Source organism: Dama dama, chromosome X (genome assembly GCF_033118175.1).
Source record: "Dama dama isolate Ldn47 chromosome X, ASM3311817v1, whole genome shotgun sequence".
Taxonomy (NCBI): domain Eukaryota; kingdom Metazoa; phylum Chordata; class Mammalia; order Artiodactyla; family Cervidae; genus Dama; species Dama dama.
Genome location: NC_083714.1, coordinates 10,592,932 through 10,615,903, shown reverse-complemented (window position 1 = coordinate 10,615,903; position 22,972 = coordinate 10,592,932). Strand labels below are relative to the sequence as shown.

At 37.8% G+C, this 22,972-nt stretch overlaps 1 protein-coding gene across 2 annotated transcripts in view; it reads right to left on the bottom strand.

Annotated features, from left to right (window-relative positions):
• Positions 1–22,429, bottom strand: part of RADX (RPA1 related single stranded DNA binding protein, X-linked) — a 73,748-nt gene extending 51,319 nt beyond the window's left edge. For both annotated transcript variants that reach the window (XM_061137120.1, XM_061137121.1), the window contains exons 1-3: positions 21,710–22,429; positions 12,576–12,718; positions 10,708–10,900 (exon numbers count right to left, since the gene is read on the bottom strand). In XM_061137120.1, coding sequence (XP_060993103.1) covers positions 10,708–10,900; positions 12,576–12,718; positions 21,710–22,352 — 979 coding nt within the window. In that variant the 5' untranslated portion in view covers positions 22,353–22,429. The remainder of the gene's footprint in view (positions 1–10,707; positions 10,901–12,575; positions 12,719–21,709) is intronic.
• Between the last annotated feature and the right edge of the window lie 543 nt (positions 22,430–22,972).

Below are 22,972 nucleotides of genomic sequence, written 5' to 3'. Positions count from 1 at the left end.
CCATCAGGGAAGTCCCAGAAGTTCTTAATTTTAATCTAGTTAAGCTTATTAATCTTTCTTTCATGGTTACCATTTCTGTGTGTTATCCAAAAGATGCTTCCTTATCCCAAAGGCAAACAGATACTTTCTAAAAAGTTTTGCCCTAAATCTGAAAATTTAAGCATGTGATATGTCTGGCACTGATTTTTTATAGGTATGATATAGGAATATAATGTCATTTTTTTCTCTTAATATTGAATGCTCAGTCGTGTCCAACTCTGTGACCCCATGGACTGTAGTCCACCAAGTTCCTCTGTCCATGGGGTTTTCCAGGTAAGAATACTGGAGTGGGTTGACATTTTCTCCTCCAGGGGATCTTCCCAAGCCAGGGATGAAACCTGCATCTCCTACCTTGGCAGGCAGATTCTTTACCACTATGCCACTATTATCCTTAATAGAATTTATCTAAAGCTCTTATTTCATTTACATTTTCTGTCCTTAAAAGTTTCCTCATACCAAGGTCCTTTTCTTGATGACAAATTTGTGATAACAAGCATTAATTTCAGATATTAATTTGATTCTAAATATTTCCCAGCTCATGTGAGCCTGAAACTCACTTAGCTTAATTCCTTTTGTATTTTCAATTGTTTGGTTTGTAAACACTTTTATTTAAGTCAATTAAATAGAGCTCTTTTACAAATCAACCAAGACAATATTATCCAAAGTCAAAGACACATACACACACACAGAGACCTCAGTTCTTATTTCAAGATTTCAGTCCTGAGTCAGGTTCAGCAATGCAAAACCCATCAGTGTACAAAAGAAGTTGCATTAAAATTGGGTTTCTGACAGATTAAACAAGTCAAATTCACTTGGCTAGATGGCTAAATATTTGCAGAAAAAGCATTTAGGATTTCTATTTATCTTAGACAAGCCAACTTCTAGTTTACCCCCTCTAAAATTTGCATTTTAAAAGACAGCAGAGATGAATGGTCCTGAGAAGACCAGATAGGACACTTGCATCTCAAAGATACAGGCAAGTCTTCCTAGGATGACTTTGTTTCCCCTTTTTGAAAATATTTACAAGCCTCTTAAGATAAACATGGAAGATTTGGGAAGTGGTAAAAGGATTGGTGGGTTTTGGATTAATTTTGGAGCCACCCTCATGGTCCTGTAAAGATTACATTTGTAAAACAAGGATAGTTTTGTATTTCTTTTTTTAAAAAAAGAATTGTGTGGCTACCTCAGTGAAACTGAAGGACTGACATACCAATTTACCTATGTTGGAAAGTTTTACTTTTCCTTTTCTAGCTTAGGGAAGAAGGCCTCTTGGGAAGGTTCAGAGGCAACACTTAGCCTCTTGTAAATCAATCTGGACCAAGGGGGAAAGAGGTGAAGGTAATAGGAAAGATAGGCTGAGGTATCCACCTCATAGTCTTGCCAGGAAGGCAGTGGCCAGGGAAAAGTGGGCTCAGTGTTAGGCTTGAACCAGATGTGTCTGGCATTGCACGGAAGTTGTCTTGTTGGGGGTGGAGACCCTAGTAGCCTGGTCCATTCCGTGATCCACCTTATCCTGTCAAGGGAGTCTTCAAGCAGCAGGCACCCTAATGGCTTTTAAAAGTGCCTGACCTGTGCTTGCACAATTTTAATTGGCCTGGTTCTCAACTTAAGGCAGAAAGAAACGAGAGCCTTCACTAGCTTGGGTGGCAGATACTGTGGCACAGTGGGCTGCGGGGCCTTTGGAACACACCAGAATAACCCTGGCCAGAGTTCCTCAGTTGCTTCCACAGCCACTTGCCTGTTCACAGAGGGTTTGAGGAGAAAGAAACAAGAAAACATAGAGGAAGCCTTAGAGGAAGCAGTTAGTATCAGATGTCTGTGCGTTACCAAAGTAACCAGAATAAACCAAAACCTAGCCAGCCAGAGAGTCATATTAACATGGCTTCCCAGTTCCATTAGACCTGTGACCTTTGTCCAAAATGTCAGAGTTTTCAAAACACATACAGAACAAACACACAAACACAGATTGTCCTAGGAAGATCAGATAGAACATTTACATCTCCAAGACAGAAATGCAAGTTTCCCCCTAGAAAACTTTGTTAAAGTTTGGTCAAGTTTTTGTTTTCTCCTCATTGGATCATAATGATAGGTCTACCAATCACTTAGGATTTTTCCTAGGGGACTTAGAGGTGGAACCTTAGAGGAAGCAATTACTACAAAATATCTGTGCACTCAAAGCAAACAAACCAAACCAAATCACGCCAGCAGGAAGTTACCCAAAAAAAGCAAATGGCAAAGAGATGCCCAGAAATTAAAAAAACCAAATGGCAAGAATGCCCCAAATGTGACTTCCAAGTCCCACTAAGCCTGTGATGTTTGTGCAAAACAGTGCCTTACAAACTGGGTGCCCTGTCTACAGGGAGAAACCCCTGAACTGGAACTGCATCAGTTCCTCAAATGAAAAACATCAAGAGACCTCGAGGTGCACCTTGGAGGACTTATCAAAATGCTAATGGGTGTCTCAATACACCAGATGCCCTCTTTCTGATCCTCCAATATTTAGTGTTTTCTCAAGAGTGAAAGTTAGGGATGACACAGACAAGAGAAGTGAAGGTGTCCTTTAGGTGAAAGAAACCTTGCCAGGGCAGCCTCTCCCCCATTCTCTGCTGCATCCTTGAAGTTCCACAGCTCAGTCTGTGGGTCAGGTGTGACTGGGGCTTTGCCCTGTGGCAGAAGTCTCTGGCTTACCCACCCACCAGCTGGTCAGCACCAGTCCTGGAATACCTCCATACCAAGTAGCTGATCCTGCAGCAACCCAGGCCCACCCACCAGCAGGCTGGCACTAGCCATGGACCCACTCGACAATCCCATCCCTTGCCCAGGGACTGGCTCCCACCTTCCAGTGGGCAGCAGCCTCCACACAAGATAGGGTCTGGCAGCCAACCAGGCCAGGAGCTGCCCTGCCTACCAGCACACCCATAGTAGTCATTCACAATAGGAGGGCTCACACAACCCACATAGGAGGCACCCCTAAGCATATAGCCCTGGTGATCCATGCTTATATGGTCAATTAATCCATGACAAAGGAAGCAAGAATATACAATGGGGAAAAACAGCCTCTTCAATAAATGACATTGGGAATACTGGATAGCTATATGCAAAAGAATCAAACTGGACTACTTTCTCACACCATGTACAAAAATAAAACTCAAAATGGATTAAAGACTTAAATGTAAGACCTGAAACCCTAAAACTTCTAAAAAGAAAACACAGGCAGTATGCTCTCTGACATTGGTCTTAGCATATATTTTTGGATCTGTCTCCTCAGGCAAGGGAAATGAAAACAAAAATAAACAAATGTAACCATGTCAAACTTTTGCAAAGCAAAGGAAACTATCAACAAAATGAAAAGAGAGCCCATTGAATGGGAGAAGGTATTTACAAATGATAATTCAATAAGGGGTTAATATCCAAAATAGACAAAGAACTTACACAAATGTCAAAGAAAAAAAACTAAATTAAAAGCTGGGAAGAGGACCTGAATAGACATTTATATTTCTCAGACAACACAAAGATGACCAATGGACATGAAAAGATGCACAACATCACTAATCATTGCTGCTGCTGTTGCTGCTAAGTCGCTTCAGTCGTGTCTGACTCTGTGCGACCCCATAGACGGCAGCCCACCAGGCTCCCCCATCCCTGGGATTCTCCAGGCAAGAACACTGGAGTGGGTTGCCATTTCCTTCTCCAATGCAAGAAAGTGAAAAGTGAAAATGAAGTTGCTCAGTCGTGTCTGACTCTTAGCAACCCCATGGACTGCAGCCTACTAGGCCCCTCCGTCCATGGGATTTTCCAGGCAAGAGTACTGGAGTGGGGTGCCATTGCCTTCTCCGTCACTAATCATTAGGAAACTGCAAATCAAAACCATGAGATACCACCACACACCTGTTAGAATGGCTATCATCAAAAAAGACAACAAATAATAGATGTTGGCAGGTATGTAAAGGAAAAGGTACCTTTGTGCACTGTTGGGATTGTAAATTGATGCAGCCTCTATAGAAAACAATATAGAGGTTCCTCAAAAAGTTCAAAACAGAACTACCATATGACCCAGCAATTTTACTTCTGGCTATTTACCTGAAGAAAACAAAAACACTAATTCAAAAAGGTATATGCACATCAGTGTTCACTGAAGTGTCATTTATAATAGCCAAGATATGGAAGCAAGCTAAATGTCCATTGACAGACTAATGGATAAAGAAGATGTGGGGTGTGTGTGTACACACACACACACACACACACACACACAGTGGAATATTACTCAGCCATCAAAAGTAATGAAATCTCTTGCTACTTGAAACATGGATGGATCTAGAGGATATTATGCTACGTGAAATAAGCCAGATAGAGAAATATAAATACCACATGGTCTCACATATATGTGGAATCTTAAAATAAATTCAACAAACAAAATGAAACAAAAACAGACTCACAGATACATAGAATAAATCAGCTGTTGCCAGGGGGTGGGGGATGAAATAGGTGATGGAAATTAAGAGGTACAAACTTGCAGTTATATAATAAAATAAGTAAGCCAAAGGGATGTAATATACAAAATAAGAAGTTATAATAACTTTATAAAAACATTATAATAACTTTCTTTGGGGACAGGTGGTCACTAGACTTATGGTGATCATTTCGTAATGTATGCAAATATCAAATCACTCTGTAGGACACCTGAAACTAACATATTGTACAGCGATACAGCAACTGTGTTGTGCTGTGCCTAGTTGCTCAGTTGTGTTCGACTCTTTGCAACTCCATGGACTGTAGCCAGCCAGGCTCCTCTGTCCATGGGATTCTCCAGGCAAGAATACTGGAGTGGGTTGCCATGCCTTCCTCCAGGGGATCTTCCCAACCCAGGGATCGAACCAAAGTCTGCTGCATTGCAGGATTCTTTACCATCTGAGCTACCAGGGAAGCCCAAGAATACTGGAATGGGTAGCCTATCCCTTCTCCGGGGGAACTTCCCAACCCAGGAAACAAATGGGGGTCTATTGCATTGCAGGCAGATTCTTTATCATCTGAGCTACCCAGGAGGCCAATACATTAACTATACCTCAATAAAAAGCTCTTATGCTTTTAATGGATTTTACCTTCTCACTAGGTGGTGCAGTGGTAAAGAACCGACCTGCCAATGTGGGTTTGATCCCTGGGTTGGGAAGATCCCCTGGAGGAGGAAATGGCAACCCACTCCAGTATTCTTGACTGGAGAATTCCCAGGACAGAGAAGCCTAGTGGGCTAGAGTCCATGGGGTCGCAAAGAATCAAGACACAACTGAGCACACAGGCACTCACACATCCCCACATTGGCAAGGGCAGCCTATATAACATTAAACAGAGATAGTAGTAAGAGACCATCAGTGGTCCTCATTTTTTTCCATTTATTTTTATTAGTTGGAGGCTAATTACTTTACAATATTGTAGTGGTTTTTGCCATACATTGACACGAATCAGCCATGGATTTACATGTATTCCCCATCCCGATACCCCCTCCCTCCTCCCTCTCCACCCGATCCCTCTGGGTCTTCCCAGTGCACCAGCCCTGAGCACTTGTCTCATGCATCCAACCTGGGCTGGGGATCTGTTTCACCCTTGATAATATACATGTTTCGATGCTGTTCTCTCGAAATGTCCCACCCCCACCTTCTCCCTCAGAGTCCAAAAGTCTGTTCTATGCATCTGTGTCTCTTTTTCTGTTTTGTATATAGGGTTATCGTTACCATCTTTCTAAATTCCATATATATGTGTTAGTATACTGTATTGGTCCTTGTCTTTCTGGCTTACTTCACTCTGTATAATGGGCTCCAGTTTCATCCATCTCATTAGAACTGATTCAAATGAATTCTTTTTAGTGGCTGAGTAATATTCCATGGTGTATATGTACCACAGCTTCCTTATCCATTCGTCTGCTGATGGGCATCTAGGTTGCTTCCATGTCCTGGCTATTATAAACAGTGCTGCGATGAACACTGGGGTGCACATGTCTCTTTCAGATCTGGTTTCCTCGGTGTGTATGCCCAGAAGTGGGATTGCTGGGTCATATGGCAGTTCTATTTCCAGTTTTTTAAGACATCTCCACACTGTTCTCCATAGCGGCTGTACTAGTTTGCATTCCCACCAACAGTGTAAGAGGGTTCCCTTTTCTCCACACCCTCTCCAGCATTTATTGCTTGTAATTTTGGGTAGCAGCCATCCTGACTCGTGTGTAATGGTAAGTGGTCCTCATTTTACAAAGGAGTGTTTCAGGACTTCCCTAGTAGTCCAGTCATTAAGACTCTGCCCTTCTGCTACAGAGGGCTCGGGTTCAATCCCTGGTTGGGGAACTAAGATCTGGTATGACACAAGGCATGCCCCCCCCAAAAAAATTTTGGAGTGTTTCTAAATTTTCCCCTTAAGAGTTGTGTTTGTTTTCATTTGGCTTTTCAAACATCCTTTATCAGTTATGGAAAGTTCCTTTTCTTGCTATTTTCTTTTTAAAATTTATGAATGTGTGTAAAATTTTAGCAAATGACTTTTATGACTGTACTAGGACAACCTTCTTTAATCTATTAATGTGGTAGTGACACTTGTCTATTTTTCTAAGTAAAATCAACTTTGCATTGCTGGAAAACAATATAATTTAGTCACAATGTGTAATCATTTTTTTTACATATAACTGAATTCAGTTTGCTAACCTTCAATTTTGTATATCTGTATATATGGTCATAGCTGAAGGTAGCCTTTAGTTTTCCTCATTCATAAAATTCTTACTTGGTTTTGATTATCAAGGTTATATTGGTAGCAAAGAATAAGTCAGAGAGTATACCTTCTTACTTTATTCTCTGGAAATTTGGAATGATACATTCCTTGAATGTTTGCTATAATTTGCCTATAAAATGATACCTGCCTGGTGGGTGGGTGGTGGGTGTGTGTGTGATTATTTTAAACCTCTGATTCACTTTAGTAGTTATAGAACTATCTGGGTTTCTTATTTCTTTAATGTCAATATTTTTCTAAGGATTTCCTATGTAGCAAACAAAGATTAAACCAGGATGAAGATGACTGCTTTCTCATTTTGCCTATTACTAAACATGTGACTACAAAATTCTCCTTTACTTTTTCATATATGAGTGAAGAAAGTTTGTATTACATGGTATTACCTTGCACCTAGAAAATAGTTTGCATTTTACAAAGCACTTTCATAGCCATAGTTACTCAGTTATACTCAAGGTCCCTCCCAGCTCTAAAATGCTAGGATTTCAAATGAATTAAAAATCTCCTTCACCCCAAACCAAAAACACTTAACATTATTACCTCAATATGTATTATGTAATACAGTCTGAAAATCTCAAGACTTTAAAAGGTTTATTATTTGTGTATGTCAACTGAACACTATTTTGTATAAGACAGGACAGAAGAATAAACAAAAAGGCAATCAATAAACAAAAACAAAAAATCATACACTGCCAGCAAATAATATGTCCTTTTTTTACAACAGAATTTTCATCTTCATAAGCTTCCATTTATTTAGTTTCTTTAAAATTACATTAGTTTCTATAACTTATAACTATATGTCTAAGCATGAAAAAAATAAACCAAGCTAAATTACCCCAACAGTTTGTGTTCCAACATCAACACCTAGAAGGCAGTGATAGTTACCACACATCCTTGTTTCTGTATGGACCAAACTGGCCTTCATTGCATACTCTTTCTCATGTATTCTCTCATAACATTTAAACTACCCTGTTCTTATTCCTAATCGTTACTTACATTTTCTCCAATTCAACCCATTCTCTTACTCTCCAGACCATTCATTCTTTCCTCGACTACATTTCTGTTCATTTCCTCTCCCCTTCCATTCATCCTTTTTTTCTTACCGTTTACTGTCAGCAGTCTTTCATGTTAATGTAATTTGTTCATCCTACATATCTGTTACCCTGTTAGACTAATTATTTTTTAAATTGGAGGATAATTGTTGTGTTGGTTTCTGCTGTACAACAACATGAATCAGCTATAAGTATACATATATCCCCTCCTTCCCAAGCCTCCTCCCCACTCCTTAGGTCATCACAGAGGACCTGGTTGAGCTCCCTGTACTATACAGCAGCTTCCCACTAGCTATCTTTTTTACACAGAGTAATGTGTATTTTTCAATGCTACTCTCTTAATTCGTCCTACCCTCTCCTTCCCCTGCTGTGTCCACAGGCTATTTATGTGTTAGATTAATTCTAAGGGTAGAATTCTATATTACTTATCTTTGTGTCCCCTGTGCCTAGCACAGTTTACAGAGCTTTTTTTTCCCTTTAAAAGATGATTCATCACACTGAGATTTTTAAAGATCATAGATCAATAGTTTTCAACCCTGACTGTACATTAGAATCCACCTGAGGAGTTTCAGAGACACATCAATGTGTGGTCCCCTCCTCAGAATAATTATTAATAATTCAAAATCTCCGAGTGCGGTGGTCATGGTTCTTTAAAGCTCCCCAAATGATACTAATGTATCAGTAGTATTGAGATCCACTTATACATGAACACTAGGCAAACTATGGCTTGTAGAAGGCTGCCTGTGTTTTGCAAATCAAAGTTTTACTGTAACACAGCTATGCCCATCCATTGACATATTATCTTTGGTTGCTTTCACTCAATAAAGACAGAGCTGAGTTGTTGTGAAAGAGACTATACTGTTTATACATCCTATAATATTTACTATTCAGCTATTTATAGAAATAGCTCACTGACACTTGATGAAGAGGGAAAAAGTCCTATTATTTATTAAAAAGGTGTGGGATAAGAGACTGATGCTAACACTGATAAGTAAAACTGTTCTAAAGACTAAAAGATGCATTTTAAACATATTCTCATTAAGGCTCTCATTTTAAAAATGATTTCTGTATTTGTAATTATTCACTTAAAAATATAAATAGCTTCGCCTGGTGGGCTGCCGTCTATGGGGTCACACAGAGTTGGACACGACTGAAGTGACTTGGCAGCAGCAGCAGCATATCTTAAAAAGAGAGTTTATATTATGAAAATCTGGCCCTATAATTCTATGTAGCAGAGGTAGCATATAGCTCAATTCACTTTCACTGCTATGTTTTAACAACTATTTATCTACTGACCACATGCTGTCTATTGTCCCACTTTCCATATGTTTATAAGGTTTAGAAGCAGCTATTAGTACAGACTCATTTCTAGATTTGTCCACAGCTACATAGAAACTGTGATTGAAGTTAATTTTCTTTATATCAGAAAACACTGTATTTAGTAAAAAGAACATTAGATTAAGTATGAGGAGAACTAGGTTTCAATTTTCACTAGGCCAGTGATCCATTATATGACATCAACAAAGTCACTTACCTTATGTGCTATTGACAAAGAAAGTCTCAATTTTTACTCAAAAGCAATTTTGTCACCTGGAGATGCATGGTTGTGAGAAAGAATTTATAAATTGGCAGACACAATAATACACGTTTAGAATTAGCTTCCTCTTGCCAACTTTCACTACATTTTCTTAATTAAATCTCAACAGCAATCAGTTTATCTTCTCCTATGATAAAGAGTAATGTGATAATGGACTAGTCATACCAAATTAATTAATACCTTGTTCACCCAGCCAGATTGATGTCTACCATCAATAGCTGGTAGACACTAATACAGAATCGTATGAAATTGTCCTAAATATATGTTTCAGTAAACAGTGAACAAAGGCTACATTATCTGAACATTCTTTATGTAATTAATCTTAATAGGTCAGCTAGGGAGTTCAGAATACATAGAAATGCAAGTCCAGTATAAAACTATGACAAACCAAAAACAGTGCTTAAAACTGTTGACTGATATGTTCTACAATTTTGAAAAATGGAAATTCAAAGAAGTCATATCTACACCGTAAGCAATCACTTAATATATTAATTCTAATGTTCCCCAAATAGTAAGGATGATGCCAAGATATCAATACTGTGATTTCAATACTAATTAGGAAAAGTCCTTTCAAGATTACAATAATTGGCAACATTTGAATACTGATCATAAGTTATATAACATTATTATACCAACTTTAAATTTCCTAGTTTTGACAACTATATGGTGACTGTGTAATAGAATGTTCTTGTTCTGAGGAAATAGAGAGTAAAACATCACCGAAGTGTTTAGAGGTAAAGGGATATGTATATATGATGGCTGCCACTTACTCTCAAATGGTTCAGAGGTGAGATCTATCTATCTATAGTGGAGAAATGATAAAGTAAATGTTGCCAAGTGCTGAATCTGTGTGAAGGGTATACAGGAGTTCTTTATACTATTCTTTCAACTTCTGTGTAAGTTTGAAATTATTTCAAAATAGAATGTTGACAAAAGCCCTTTGAAATGGCACCTTGAAGTAACAAAACCTATATTCAAGTCACTAATTTAATATTTTAATACAAAAAAATGAAAGAAAAGAAAAATAAGTAAATCCAAAGTGGCACTCATTCATTAATCAGTAATAAATATCTCAGATGCTTCTCCTTAACAAATGAATTAAGTGATTGCTCAAATTTTTTTATGGATAAAAGAATTTAAAGGTTTGTCAGATTCTAACAGCTTCAGTAACTTTTAAGGTCTCTTGACTTTTGATATGGTACTTTGCAAATTTATACAAACAAAATACTGATAAAATAACAAAGTCACTGAATACTTAACCCATTGTAGAAATTAGTTTGATCTGTGGATCCACAGGAAGAGGCTGCATCCTGAATGGATAACTCTTTTTAACAGAATAATCTTGAAGCAGAAGAACTAAACCAACATGCAGACTTTTGTACCACTCAGGACACAGGGTATTCCACATAATCACGGACACTGTGCCTGAGCTGTCAGCAACTTCCAAAAAGGTCTAGGAAAAAAAAAGAGTAAAAGCATATTTTACTTAGTAAATGCATATTTGTTACTTTTACCTACATGGTGTTCAAATTTTATTTTTTAAGAATGAGAAAAAAAAAAAGAATGAGGAAGCAAAATTATAGGAGATCCACTGAGTAATTTATGATGTAATATGAGAGACTCTGTAATGATGAAAAGTTATGAATGAAGAACTTTTAGTAATGTGAGAAAATACTTAAGAAAATGTTAAATGATACAAAATATTATATATACTATCATTCCTATTTTGTAAGAAAATTTACTATGATATATGACATAGTTATACGCAATATATGATAGGGGACTTCCCTAGTGGCTCAGCGATAAAGAATCTACCTGCCAATAAAGGAGACACGGGTTTGATCCCTGGGTCGTGAATATCCCCTGGTGAAGGAAATGGCAACACACTCCAGTATTCTTGCCTAAGAAATCCCATGGACAGAGGAGCCTGGCAGGCCATAGTTCATGGGATCGCAAAGATTTGGACATGATTTGGTAACTGAACGACAACAAATACATGATAGGAATACATATACACATAGATGTGGTATATATGACATACATATGCCATCACAGACATGTGCATATATGAGAGATACATACATGTATGTATATATATGATCTATACATACAAAACAGGGAAATAAAACACACTAATATTAACAGTGATTCTCACTGAGTGGTAGGATTTGGGTTGATATTATTTATCAGCTTTATATATCTTTATACACTTTGCAAATTCCCTAGAAGTATGTATAACTTTTATTACAAAAGCTTAGCAAAGCACTCAAAATAATTTTTGATAACATGGAAATACAGTAAAATGTTAAGTTTAAAAAAAATGGGACAGAAATCAGCATCATATGCACAGAGTCAAGATAATAGAAAAGTGTCAGATTTGACAATTAAGGTCTCTATAGTGAGTGACCAGCTGAAGAAAAGAGCCCAATTAATTGTGTTGATAAGTAAACAGGAGGAAAGACAGTGAAAAGAACTAGTGTAGACTACTTCTTCAAGGAGCTTGCCTGAAGGAGAGAGAGAATACAGGCGTCCTGATGTCAACGATTTTTTTTTTCCTTTTTTAAAATGGAAGACTAGACTATATATCTGGGCTTCCATGATGGCTCAGTGGTAAAGAATCTGCCTGCAGTGTAGGAGATGCAGGTGACACGGGTTTGATCCCTGGGTCAAGAAGATCTCCTGGAGGAAGGCATGACAACCCATTCCAGTATTCTTACCGGGAAAATTTCATGGACAGAGGACTACAGTCCATGGGGTTGCAAAGAGTCGGACACAACTGAAGCAACTGAGCATGCCCACACAGACTATATATTACTATTACTAATATTTATATGCTGGTATAGAAATCTCAGTAAAAAAGGAAAATGTTGAAGATACAGAAAAAGGTGTGAAGGAGACTAGCTAGATCAAGGAAACTAAAGAGCACTAATACAGAAATAATTCCTTTTTGTGTAAGAAACTACACAGAAAAATACTCTGAAATATATACTTATGTTCATTATTTACATTACTAAGTTGAACTTTTAACTTTTTATTTAAACATAAATTATCCTAATGAATATATCAGGTCTGCAAGTTATAATTTATGATCGACAAATTAACATATAACATCTTATCACTATTCATACCTGGTATGGCTCAATCATCTTTTTATTGGGTTTTCCATAGTATCGCAGTTTTGATTTATGCAAGATTCTCACAAGCAATGCAGGAAAACTCTTTCTATTAGACCAGGTCATCTCAAGGTGAGAAAGGGAAATTATTTTGGTATCTAGAATACAAAAAAGAAAAAATATGTCATAGTGATTTCAAAATTCTATTTTATTAGTTAAAAATGGTAGCCGGATCAGACCCAAATCAACTCCTCACCAGCTAAGCCAGTCTATATACTTCTCACATACAAAACTTAGCAATAAACAGTATCCTTAATAATAATGGTTAAATACACACACACACATACACATACCCATGATTTACTATGTGACTGGAATATAGGTAAATACCTATGTTAACTAACACATTTAGTTGGAATTGTCCATCTATAATACTCTCTATCTTGTCACACTGTGTAATTACTTCCTGGAAGACTTGGATCAAAACTTACCTTCCTTAAGAAAAAACTCAACACCATGGAATATTTTCCCCCTACTAAGCACTTACACATTTAATTTATAGAATTTTCATGATATATTTCTTTATTGCCCTCACCTTAGTCTCATATGTGTAAGTTCAATTTTCCCCAAACATTCCAGACATGGTTCTGTCTGTACCTTTGCACTTGCTGTTCCCTGGGTCTGGAATGTCTTTCTCTTAGACATCTGAATGACATTTTCTCCTTCAAGTTTTGCTCAAAGGTCACTTTCTTAGTGATGCTAGCTCTAACCCCCCTGTAGAAAACTGATCCCCTTACTTATCTCCATCCTATTTTATTTTTCTACATACCAATGGCACTTATTACATTTTTATATGCCATATAATTTATTTGGAAATGTTTTAATCTCCAAGCCTGTTGGTAAGTGCCAAAACTGTTCAAAAGCTATTCGTCATCTTTAAAAGATTAATTTGTATTTCTAATTTTATTCTTCCTTGGGCTAAGAGGGATTCCATCTGCATTTTTTTCCACATTTTGCTCTCATAGCCTACAGTCCCAGCTTTTAAAACCTGAACTTGTATTTGTTCAAACATTTCATTCATTTCTCTAAGGCATCCTCCACTTCCATTTTTATTTATATAATGTATCACCAACTCAACTTTGGTATTAAAAGTATTCTTGTAATTTGTTTTCAGTAAGAGTTTAAATGGCCTTTTATAATTACAAGACTACCATTAATACCCACCCCCATTATCAGTATTAGGTATCTTGTATAAATTCCCCTCCAGATTCTCCCAAAACATTACTAGTCCAGGATCACAGAGACTAGTATTTGATCTGACACAATTAAGTAATTTCCTTTTTAATATGGTGAAACAAATTGTAGCTCACTTCTGAATTACCTAGAGTGTATGTGGAACACTTTTGACCAATGAAGGCACATACTCCTCCTTTACAAGTGGAATAAATTCAAAAGCTACACACTTTTATAAAACCACAGCTGTAAGAGCTACTATTTCTGCTACAGTTGAGTCCAGACAGCCATGATCAGACATCTGCCTGGAGAATGTTTTCCCAGATAATAAAAATAACAACAACAACAACAAAAAACCTCATTAACTTCATAGAATATACATATCTCTCAAATCTAAAAAGAAATTACAGGTTATACAAAGACAATGGGGAATCCATGTAAATTCATAGAAATAAGTGGATTCTTTATCAAAAGAAAGAATGAAAATAATAGACTACATATTCAATATAAAAAATTAGCAAACAATGCAATAGTGTTTCTCAAACTTGGTGGTCGCAGGACCCCCTTATAGTCTTAAAAAATTACTGAAGACCTCAATAAGCTTCTGTTTATGTGGGTAATATTTACCAATACTTACCATATTATGTAGTAAAGCTAAGAAATAAAAATATTTATCAATTCCTTTAAAACAAAAATAAATCTGTTATACATAGTAGAAAGATGTATTTTTGAAAAATGACTACATTGTTCAAAACCAAAAATGTAGTGGGAAGAGTGGTATTGTTTTACATTTTTGCAGATCTCTTCAGTATCTAGCTTAAAAGAATACAGCTGGAGAAATCATATTTTCTTTGGCATTTATTCAGTCTGTTTCAATGTCCTTGACATGCAGCCTCTGGAAAACTCCACTCTATACTTCAGAAGAAAGAGTTTAAAAAAAGAAAATAAAACCTTAATATTATTATTATTATTACATTGAAAACTGCTTCAAAAGAATAAATCTAAGGAATATAGAGAGGAATAAAGATAAAAACCGAAAATAATGAATTAGAAAACAGTATGATTGGTAAGTCCAATTCCCTGGAAAAATTAATAAAAAGGTAAAACCTTATAAGTGCAATCAGGAAGAAAGCAAACAAAAAGATAACACCCAGAATGTGATCACCTATAAACATAGAGAAAATCATTTTAAAGATTATATGATTATATAGCACTAAACATGAAAACAGCAGTGAAATTGACAATCTTCTAGAACATATGAATTACCAATATCGTTGCCATAAAGAACAGAAGAACACTGGAACAGATCAATAACCATGGAAGAAAATAAAAATGTTCCTAATAATGACCTTCCAAACTGTACCAGATTCACATGGTTAACAATTTTTAAAGAATAGCTTTCTCTTCAGTTGTTTTAGAGCACAGTAAATATAAAAATTGTACCAATTCATTTGATAAACTTAGATAAATCTTAAAAATTGTAACAAATGTAATAAAGAGAACTAAAATTCCAAAACATTTATGATGGCAAAAATCCTAAATCAAATAGTTTTATTTTTATTTCTTCATTATTTTTTTTAATCAAATACTTTTAAATCCAATGTAGCAGTATGCCAAAATGAATCATGATTAAGTAGAGTCCTAAACATCTTGTTCAGGAGAATATTATAAACTCTAAATAATTCTGGAGATTGACATAAAATGCTAGTTCAAATAATTATGCTAAAACATTGAAGAGAATAAAAATACATTACTCCTAAATCACTAGGATAAAAAAGTTTTCAAATAGTTAAAAAAATAATGCATGGCATATAATAAAGTAGGACTGCAAGAATAGGTACAACCATCATTAATTACATAAAATTTAACTTGATTAACTTCATCTCTTGAAAGAAAAAGAATTTGTTTGGGTAAAAAAGAAAAATCTTAGCTATACAGAGAAACCTAAAACAAGGATGATTTGAGAGAATAGCATTGAAACATGTATATTATCATATGTGAAATAGATCACCAGTCCAGGTTTGATGCATGAGGCAGGGTGCTCAGGGATGGTGCAGGGGGATGACCCTGAGATGGGATGGGAGGGAGGCGGTAGGGAGGGTCAGGATGGGGAACACATGTACACCCATGGCTGATTCATGTGAATGTATAGCAAAATCCATTTTTTAAAAAATGGAAATAAAGTGATGAGCAAAGAAATATACACTAAGCCAGTGGTTATCAAAGTGTGGCCTTTGCACCAGCAGAATCAATGTGTTAGAAATGTAAATTCTAGGGCAGATGTACTGAGAATCATAAACTGGTGGCAGGATCCAGCAATCTGAATTTCTGAGGTCACATGGCTTCCCTCATAGCTCATTGGTAAAGAATCTGCCTGCAATGCAGGAGACCCGGGTTCTGCAGTGGGAAGATCTGCTGGAGAAGGGATAGGCTACCCACTCCAGTATTCTTGGCCTTCCCTTGTGGTTCAGCTGGTAAAGAATCCTCTTGTAAAGTGGGAGACCTGGGTTCGATCCCTGGGTTGAGAACATCCCCTGGAGATGGGAAAAGCTACCCACTCCAGTATTCTGGCCTGAAGAATTTCATGGACTGTATAGTCCATAGGGTTGCAAAGAGTCAGACACGACTGAGCACCTTTCACTTTCACTTTGAGGTGATGTGGATGCCCACTTAGGTTTGAGAATCATGGCTCTAAATGCTAACTAAAAGACCATGGAAGTGGTAAACAGTACTATTAGACAAAATATGATTTGAGGAAAAAAAATATGATTTGAGGCAAAAAGGGACTAAGAGAAATCCTATACTGTTAAAGAGTAAAATCCACCAAGATATACTCAAGTTATGAAACTTTACGTATTATGGAAACATCTAAACCTAAAACTTTTAGAAATATAAGCAGAAAGGAACAAAATCACCTTCATAAAGAGAAGTAATATTCTTCTCAAAGAAATGGGCAAATAAAATAGATTTTAAAATAAGGATATGGAATGTTTTGATTAAAAATTTTAAAACCTGGTATAACAAGGAACTGCATAGCTAATAAGTAAACTTTTTACAAACTTTTCAGGGTAAACAGAAACTCAAATTTAAAATCAGAAAATATGAGTAACAAGTAATAATAAAAGCTCTATACTTCAAAACCTGGGGTATACAGACAAAACAGTAACTGTGTGAAATTTCAGAACTGTTAAAGCTTTTGGAAGAAATAAAGAAGGGAATAAATAAACCAAGCATTTAACTCTAGAAGGAAGTACCAAAAGTAAAAATAAAAAATGAACAAAAGACATAAAAATAATTAAAGAGGACAGTACAAATAAAGTAGAAACATCTCCCTGATACAGACTTTTAATTAGTAAAGCTAAAAGTTTTATTTTTGAATAACAAGAAAGTGGACAAACCTCTGGCAAGGCTGATCACAAAAAAGGGTGAAGACTTGAACATTAGGAACATATCAGGGGATATAACTGACAAGATAGAGATTAAAACATGTAGATTATGTACAACTTTGAGATTTAGGTGAAATGAGATTCTAGTGAAATATCAACTCTCAAAAATGCACTCAAAAGAAGCGTTACTGGTTTTACTAACTTTCTCAAAAATTGAAAAGGAATCATTTTCCCAACTCCCAATGCTCACCCAAGGTCCCAGGTTCAAGTAGTTTTAGGGGTAAATTCCACCAAACCTTCAATGAACACGTTATTTCTCTAAGCACAGAAAAAACAGGCAAGCTTCCTAACTCATTCTATTAGACTAATATTAATTATATATCAAAATTGATCTGAAATAGTACTTTCCTAAAATATAACAAAACTTATGGATCAAATTCACTTGAATATATAAAGATATAACAATAACAAGCATGACCAAGTAGAAACGGTAGTGGTTCAACATCAGAAAACCTATGAATGTAATCTATTTCATTCATTCCTTTATTCAGTGAACACTTCTCAACTGCCTACTATGTGCCACACATTTTCCTGGCTATAAGAAAAATAGACCACAGCAGTGAGAAAAAAACAAAACAAAACAAAAACACGAGTGCTTACCCCCAAGGATCTTATAAATTAGAGGGAGGAGAAAGAAAACAAAATAATTTCTGAGTGTTATCAATTCTGTTACAGTGATGTAATAACAATAAGGTGTTAGTCGCTCAGTCGTGTCCCACTCTTTGTGATGCCGTGGACTGTAGCCCTCCAGGTTCCTCTGTCTATGGGATTCTCCAAGCAAGACTATTGGAGTCAGTAACCATTTCCTTCTCCAGGGGATCTTCCTGAACCAGACACTGAATCCAGATCTCTTGCATCTCCCGCGTTGCAGGTGGACTCTTTACTTTCCCTGGTGGCTCAGACGGTAAAGAGTCCGCCTGCATTGCAGAATACCAGGGTTCGATCCCTGGGTCAGGAAGATCCCCTGGAGAAGGAAATGACTACCGACCCCAGTATTCTTGCCTGGAGAATCCCATGGACAAGAGACTGGCAGGCTATACCCCATGGGGTTGCAAAAGAGCTGGACATGACTGAGCGACTCACACACATAATAACAATAAAAGGGGAGGGAATACATATTTTGGGGGGGAATACATATTTAAATAACCCTTTTAAAATGTTTTGAGTTGAAACCTGAGGATGGGCAGGAACTTTCCAACAAGAGGAAAAAGCAGGGACAAAGTCCCTGCAGCAGGATAAAGCTTGGATGTTTAAAGATTGTGTTAGTCGCTCAGTCGTGTCAGACTCTTTGTGACCCCATGGAGTGTAGCCCACCAGGCTCCTCTGTCCATGGTATTCTCCAGGCAAGAATACTGGAGTGGGTTGCCAGTTCCTCCAGGAGATCTTCCTGACCCATGGATTGAACCTGTGTCTCCTTCACTGCAGGCAGACTCTTAACCGTCTGAGCTGAAAATGGCAGGAGGAAAAAAAAATTAAATTGGCGGCTGGTGGGCAGGGTGGAAAAAAGGGCAGCCGGCATGCTGAAACAAAATGGCAGAGGAGAGCAGTAAGGAAGGCTGCAGCTGTGTACAGCAGGGCTCCGCAAACTGTGGTCCTCAGGATAAATACAGCCTGCTGCCAGGATCTGTTAATAAAATAACCCATACATTTACATATTTTCTGTGTTGCTTTCCATAAACAACGGCAAAGTTCAATAGCTGCAGCAGAAACCACAGGTCTCAAAAAGACAAAAAGATTTACTATCTCTTTACAGAAAGAGTTTGCACCCGCCATAGGGCCACATGGATCCCGGTAGGCGGTCTAGATGTTTGTCTAAGTGCAATGGGGAGCCCTGGGGAGGGGTTTAGGCAGGAGAGTGGCACAGTCTAACTTCATTTTATTTTTTGCCCGCACCCTCCGCTTTTAGGATCTTAGGTCCCTGACCAGGGATGGAACCCTGGACCTGGACAGTGGAAGCGGCGTCCTAACAACTAGACTACCAGGGAATTCTAACTTGCATTTTAAAAAGCTGTCTCTTAAGTATTATGGTTTACTTTTGGAATAGGGTACTGAACCAGAAGAGGAAGACTTTTGGGGTTCCTGAAATGCTCCGTATCTTGATCTAGGGGGACAGTTACACAGATATATATATATATACATATATAGTTGTATTTTAAAGATTTTTCTATTTTACTATGTACACAGTATACCAAATAGAAAAGTTTAAAAAGCACAAAATCACACAACAAAATCTAAGAGGGACAGAGTGGGAGAAAATAACTTGCAATATACAGCAGGTAAAAACTTACTGCCCTTAGCAAAGAAATCCTATAAATTAATTAAAAAAACATGCAATTAAAAACAATAGTATAAAATGGGGAAATGGGCACTCTACTAAATACGCTGCTGCTGCTGCTGCTAAGTCACTTCAGTCGTGTCCGACTCTGTGCGACCCCATAGACCGCAGCCCACCAGGCTCCCCCGTCCCTGGGATTCTCCAGGCAAGAACCCACCTTTTCAGAAACCACTTTGTCAATATTCATTTAAAAATTCAAATACTCTTTAACCCAGTAATTTCACGGCTAGGAAGCCATCCATTTAACAGAAATACTTGAACATAGTAAACAAACACAGGCATATCCTAATGAGGTTCAGCACTGGATCTAAAACTGAAAAACTAATAACTGCCTAAAACTATAAATTACCCATTAAAATGGGCATGATTATATAAATTATGGTACACCCCCACTATAGAAAAGTGTATAAAAAGATGTATGTTAAAGACACTTGAGAGAAGTAGAAATAACAAATCATAAAATGTAATATAATCATTTTCCCCCATTTTGAGTGGAAAGTTGAAGCCATAAGAGGAGGTAAGAAGGGTCTTTTACTCCATCCAAACATTTTATTATTAAAAACTTCAAACATACAACAAACCCGAAAGAACACCAATACTTCTAGATTTGTCATTAGCACTTTACTGTTCTTGGGTCTTACACTTTTAATACAATATACTTTTTTTTTTTTTTTACTTTCTCAAAATTTTTTATTTTTTTAATTTAAAATTTTTTTCCCTTTATTTTTATTAGTTGGAGGCTAATTACTTGACAATATTGTAGTGGTTTTTGCCATACATTGACATGAATCAGCCATGGATTTACATGTGTTCCCCATCCTGATCCCCCCTCCCGCCTCCCTCCCCATCCCATCCCTCTGGGTCATCCCAGTGCACCAGCCCTGAGCACTTTTAAAGTTTGGATTTTTTAGCACATGGACCTTGACTTTTGCAATAAAAATATGGTTTAAATAATGAATAGATATTACTTTCATAATCAGAGAAATAACTTTTTACAAATTATTATTCTCAGTTCTTCTAGAGCACCAATTTTTCATTTGTACATTCAATTCTAAAAGTATTCAACTGAGTAGTAATGTACTACTGCCTTATTCCATGCTTGAGATTAAAAAAAAGTCATTCCATTATTTCATCCCTGAAATGAGTATCTTGTTTTTAAAGTTTAAGTTTTTTAAATCATCCTTAGCTACACATTTCTACAGCCATCTTCTCTTTCTTATAACTGGATATTACTTTAATTGCATATTTTTGTCCCAATTATCTTTTCACTTTCAAGTCTGTTGCTGTTACACATCATAGCATTACTACTGCAGTGTTTAGAAAAAAAACCTGAAAAGCAGTTAAATGCAGAAAATTATCTTTCTCGCTCCAGTACTTTCGCCTTTATTTTTTGCACTTTATTTCTTCCCCTTACCATATACCTACATACCTATAATTCTGCTCATTTCCATCTCTTACAGATAAAAATGTATTTTAGAGCAGTGGCTGATGACTAAGGAGCCAGCATTATCAGGTTAACTTCCTTCTTATGAAACTGAACTTAAGATTAGTTTTGTTCGTGGTAAGTAATAAACACAAAAATGAGAATTTCAAGCTTTTCCACAAAAATCACACATTCCAAAAACAGTATTTACGTAACTGCTACAGTTAACGGTATAAAAATGGCATTTCATTAAATGTAAACTAAGGAATAAAGCACAGAACATCCTTTTTTGAATCAAAAAAAGGCAAACCCCAAATTTTTACAACTTTTATCCCCAATTCAAATCTTTCCAACCAACACAGAAAGTACTACTTCCACGACTGGAATGGGAATAGAACTAAAATGAATTTCACTCCGTCAAACATATAACAAACACACGAGGAACACTTACTGCAACGAGACTACGTCTGTCAGATTAAATTTAAACCGCATGCGAGACACTTGCCGAAATGACCCTTTTTTACAATCAACCCAAGACACAAGCTGTGCAAATTTCATTAAGCGACCGTCTCTCCGTCATCCTGCAAAGCTTGTCTCTTACCACTCCTGGCTTATAATTAACAAGAACCAAACACCTTCGTTTCCTTTTCCATTAAAGCGAATTCATAAAAACTATTTTTTAACCCCTCCGGCGTTCCCTTCAATTACTTACTGTTAAAATTGTGCTCCTCTGGTTGCTTATTGTTTAGCCAGATATCTCCATACGGATCTTCGTTATTCCACAGGGGCAAGTAATGACTTTTTCCGCCTCTTAAAGGTCTCTCGGGGACCTCTTGGTGCGCACTATTTCTGAAGGGAGTTTCTAGAGAAACAGATTCCAGCAACTCCCCACAGAAAACGTTATCTATGCACAAGATTCCCTGGCCTACTCTTTTCTCGTTGTAAATGCACGAGACTCTGGAAATTCTCATTTCTATGCCAACTTTGAGAATATTTTTATATACGAGAGAATTCAGGCTGGGGTCCAGGTAGCACTTCTCCTGGTACACCCCGTCCGAGATTGTCACATCAAAGCAGTAAAGCGGAGGTTTAGGTTCCACGTCGCGTGGCTCATCCTCTAACAGGTATCTCTGGACGGCCAAAACTGCGACAGGAACCACCTCCGATGGGGTGACCCACTGGCGAGGTGAGTCTATTACTTGCTCAAGAACCTTTTGGATCCAGGACTGGCGCCCTAAGGCACCGACCTTTCGGATCACACCTCCCGGGACCCCAGTCTGATTTCTCTCAGGGTTCGTCATATCGACCCCAGCCTGGGATGGGCCAGCCTGAGTCTGACCCGATTCACCAGACATTGCGGGGTGACTGCGTACCCTCTTCGCTTTAAAAAGTCAGCTTGCCGGGTCCGAAGCGAAAAGAATAAAAAAACCGCGCGCGCGAGCCTTAAAAGTTACTCGGCCCCAGGGGGCGGAGCGCCCCGTCGCGAAGCTACAAAGACTTTACGCGTGTGTGCTTCGGCTCTCTGGCCCTGCCCCTCGCCAGGCGGGCTTCTGTATCCCAGGAACTATTACTAGGCAGTAACACACGTGGTTGCGCGGCGGGTTCTCTAACTTAGAGCCGGCTGGGATGCCCGGATTGAGAAGCGGGAAAAGCGCTGGTCGCCATGGTTTCCAAAGCAAAGTACCCAGAGGTGGGGGCGGAGGGGGAGGAGCCCTCGTGACTCTTCTAGTAGGGAGGGTGCGGAGACGCTATGGTGAAGAGAACCTGGCTGGAAGCCAGAACCAAGTAGTCAAAGCTCAGGGTTTGGGGGGGGGGGGGGGGCTGTGGCAGAATCTTTACCATCTGAGCCACCAGGGAAGTCCCCTTGGGCCAGCGACAGACAGTAAATGGGGGCTTCCCAGGTGGCGCTAGTGGTAAAGAACCCGCCTGCCAATGCAGGAGACGTAAGAGATGAGGGTTCGACCCCTGGCTCGGG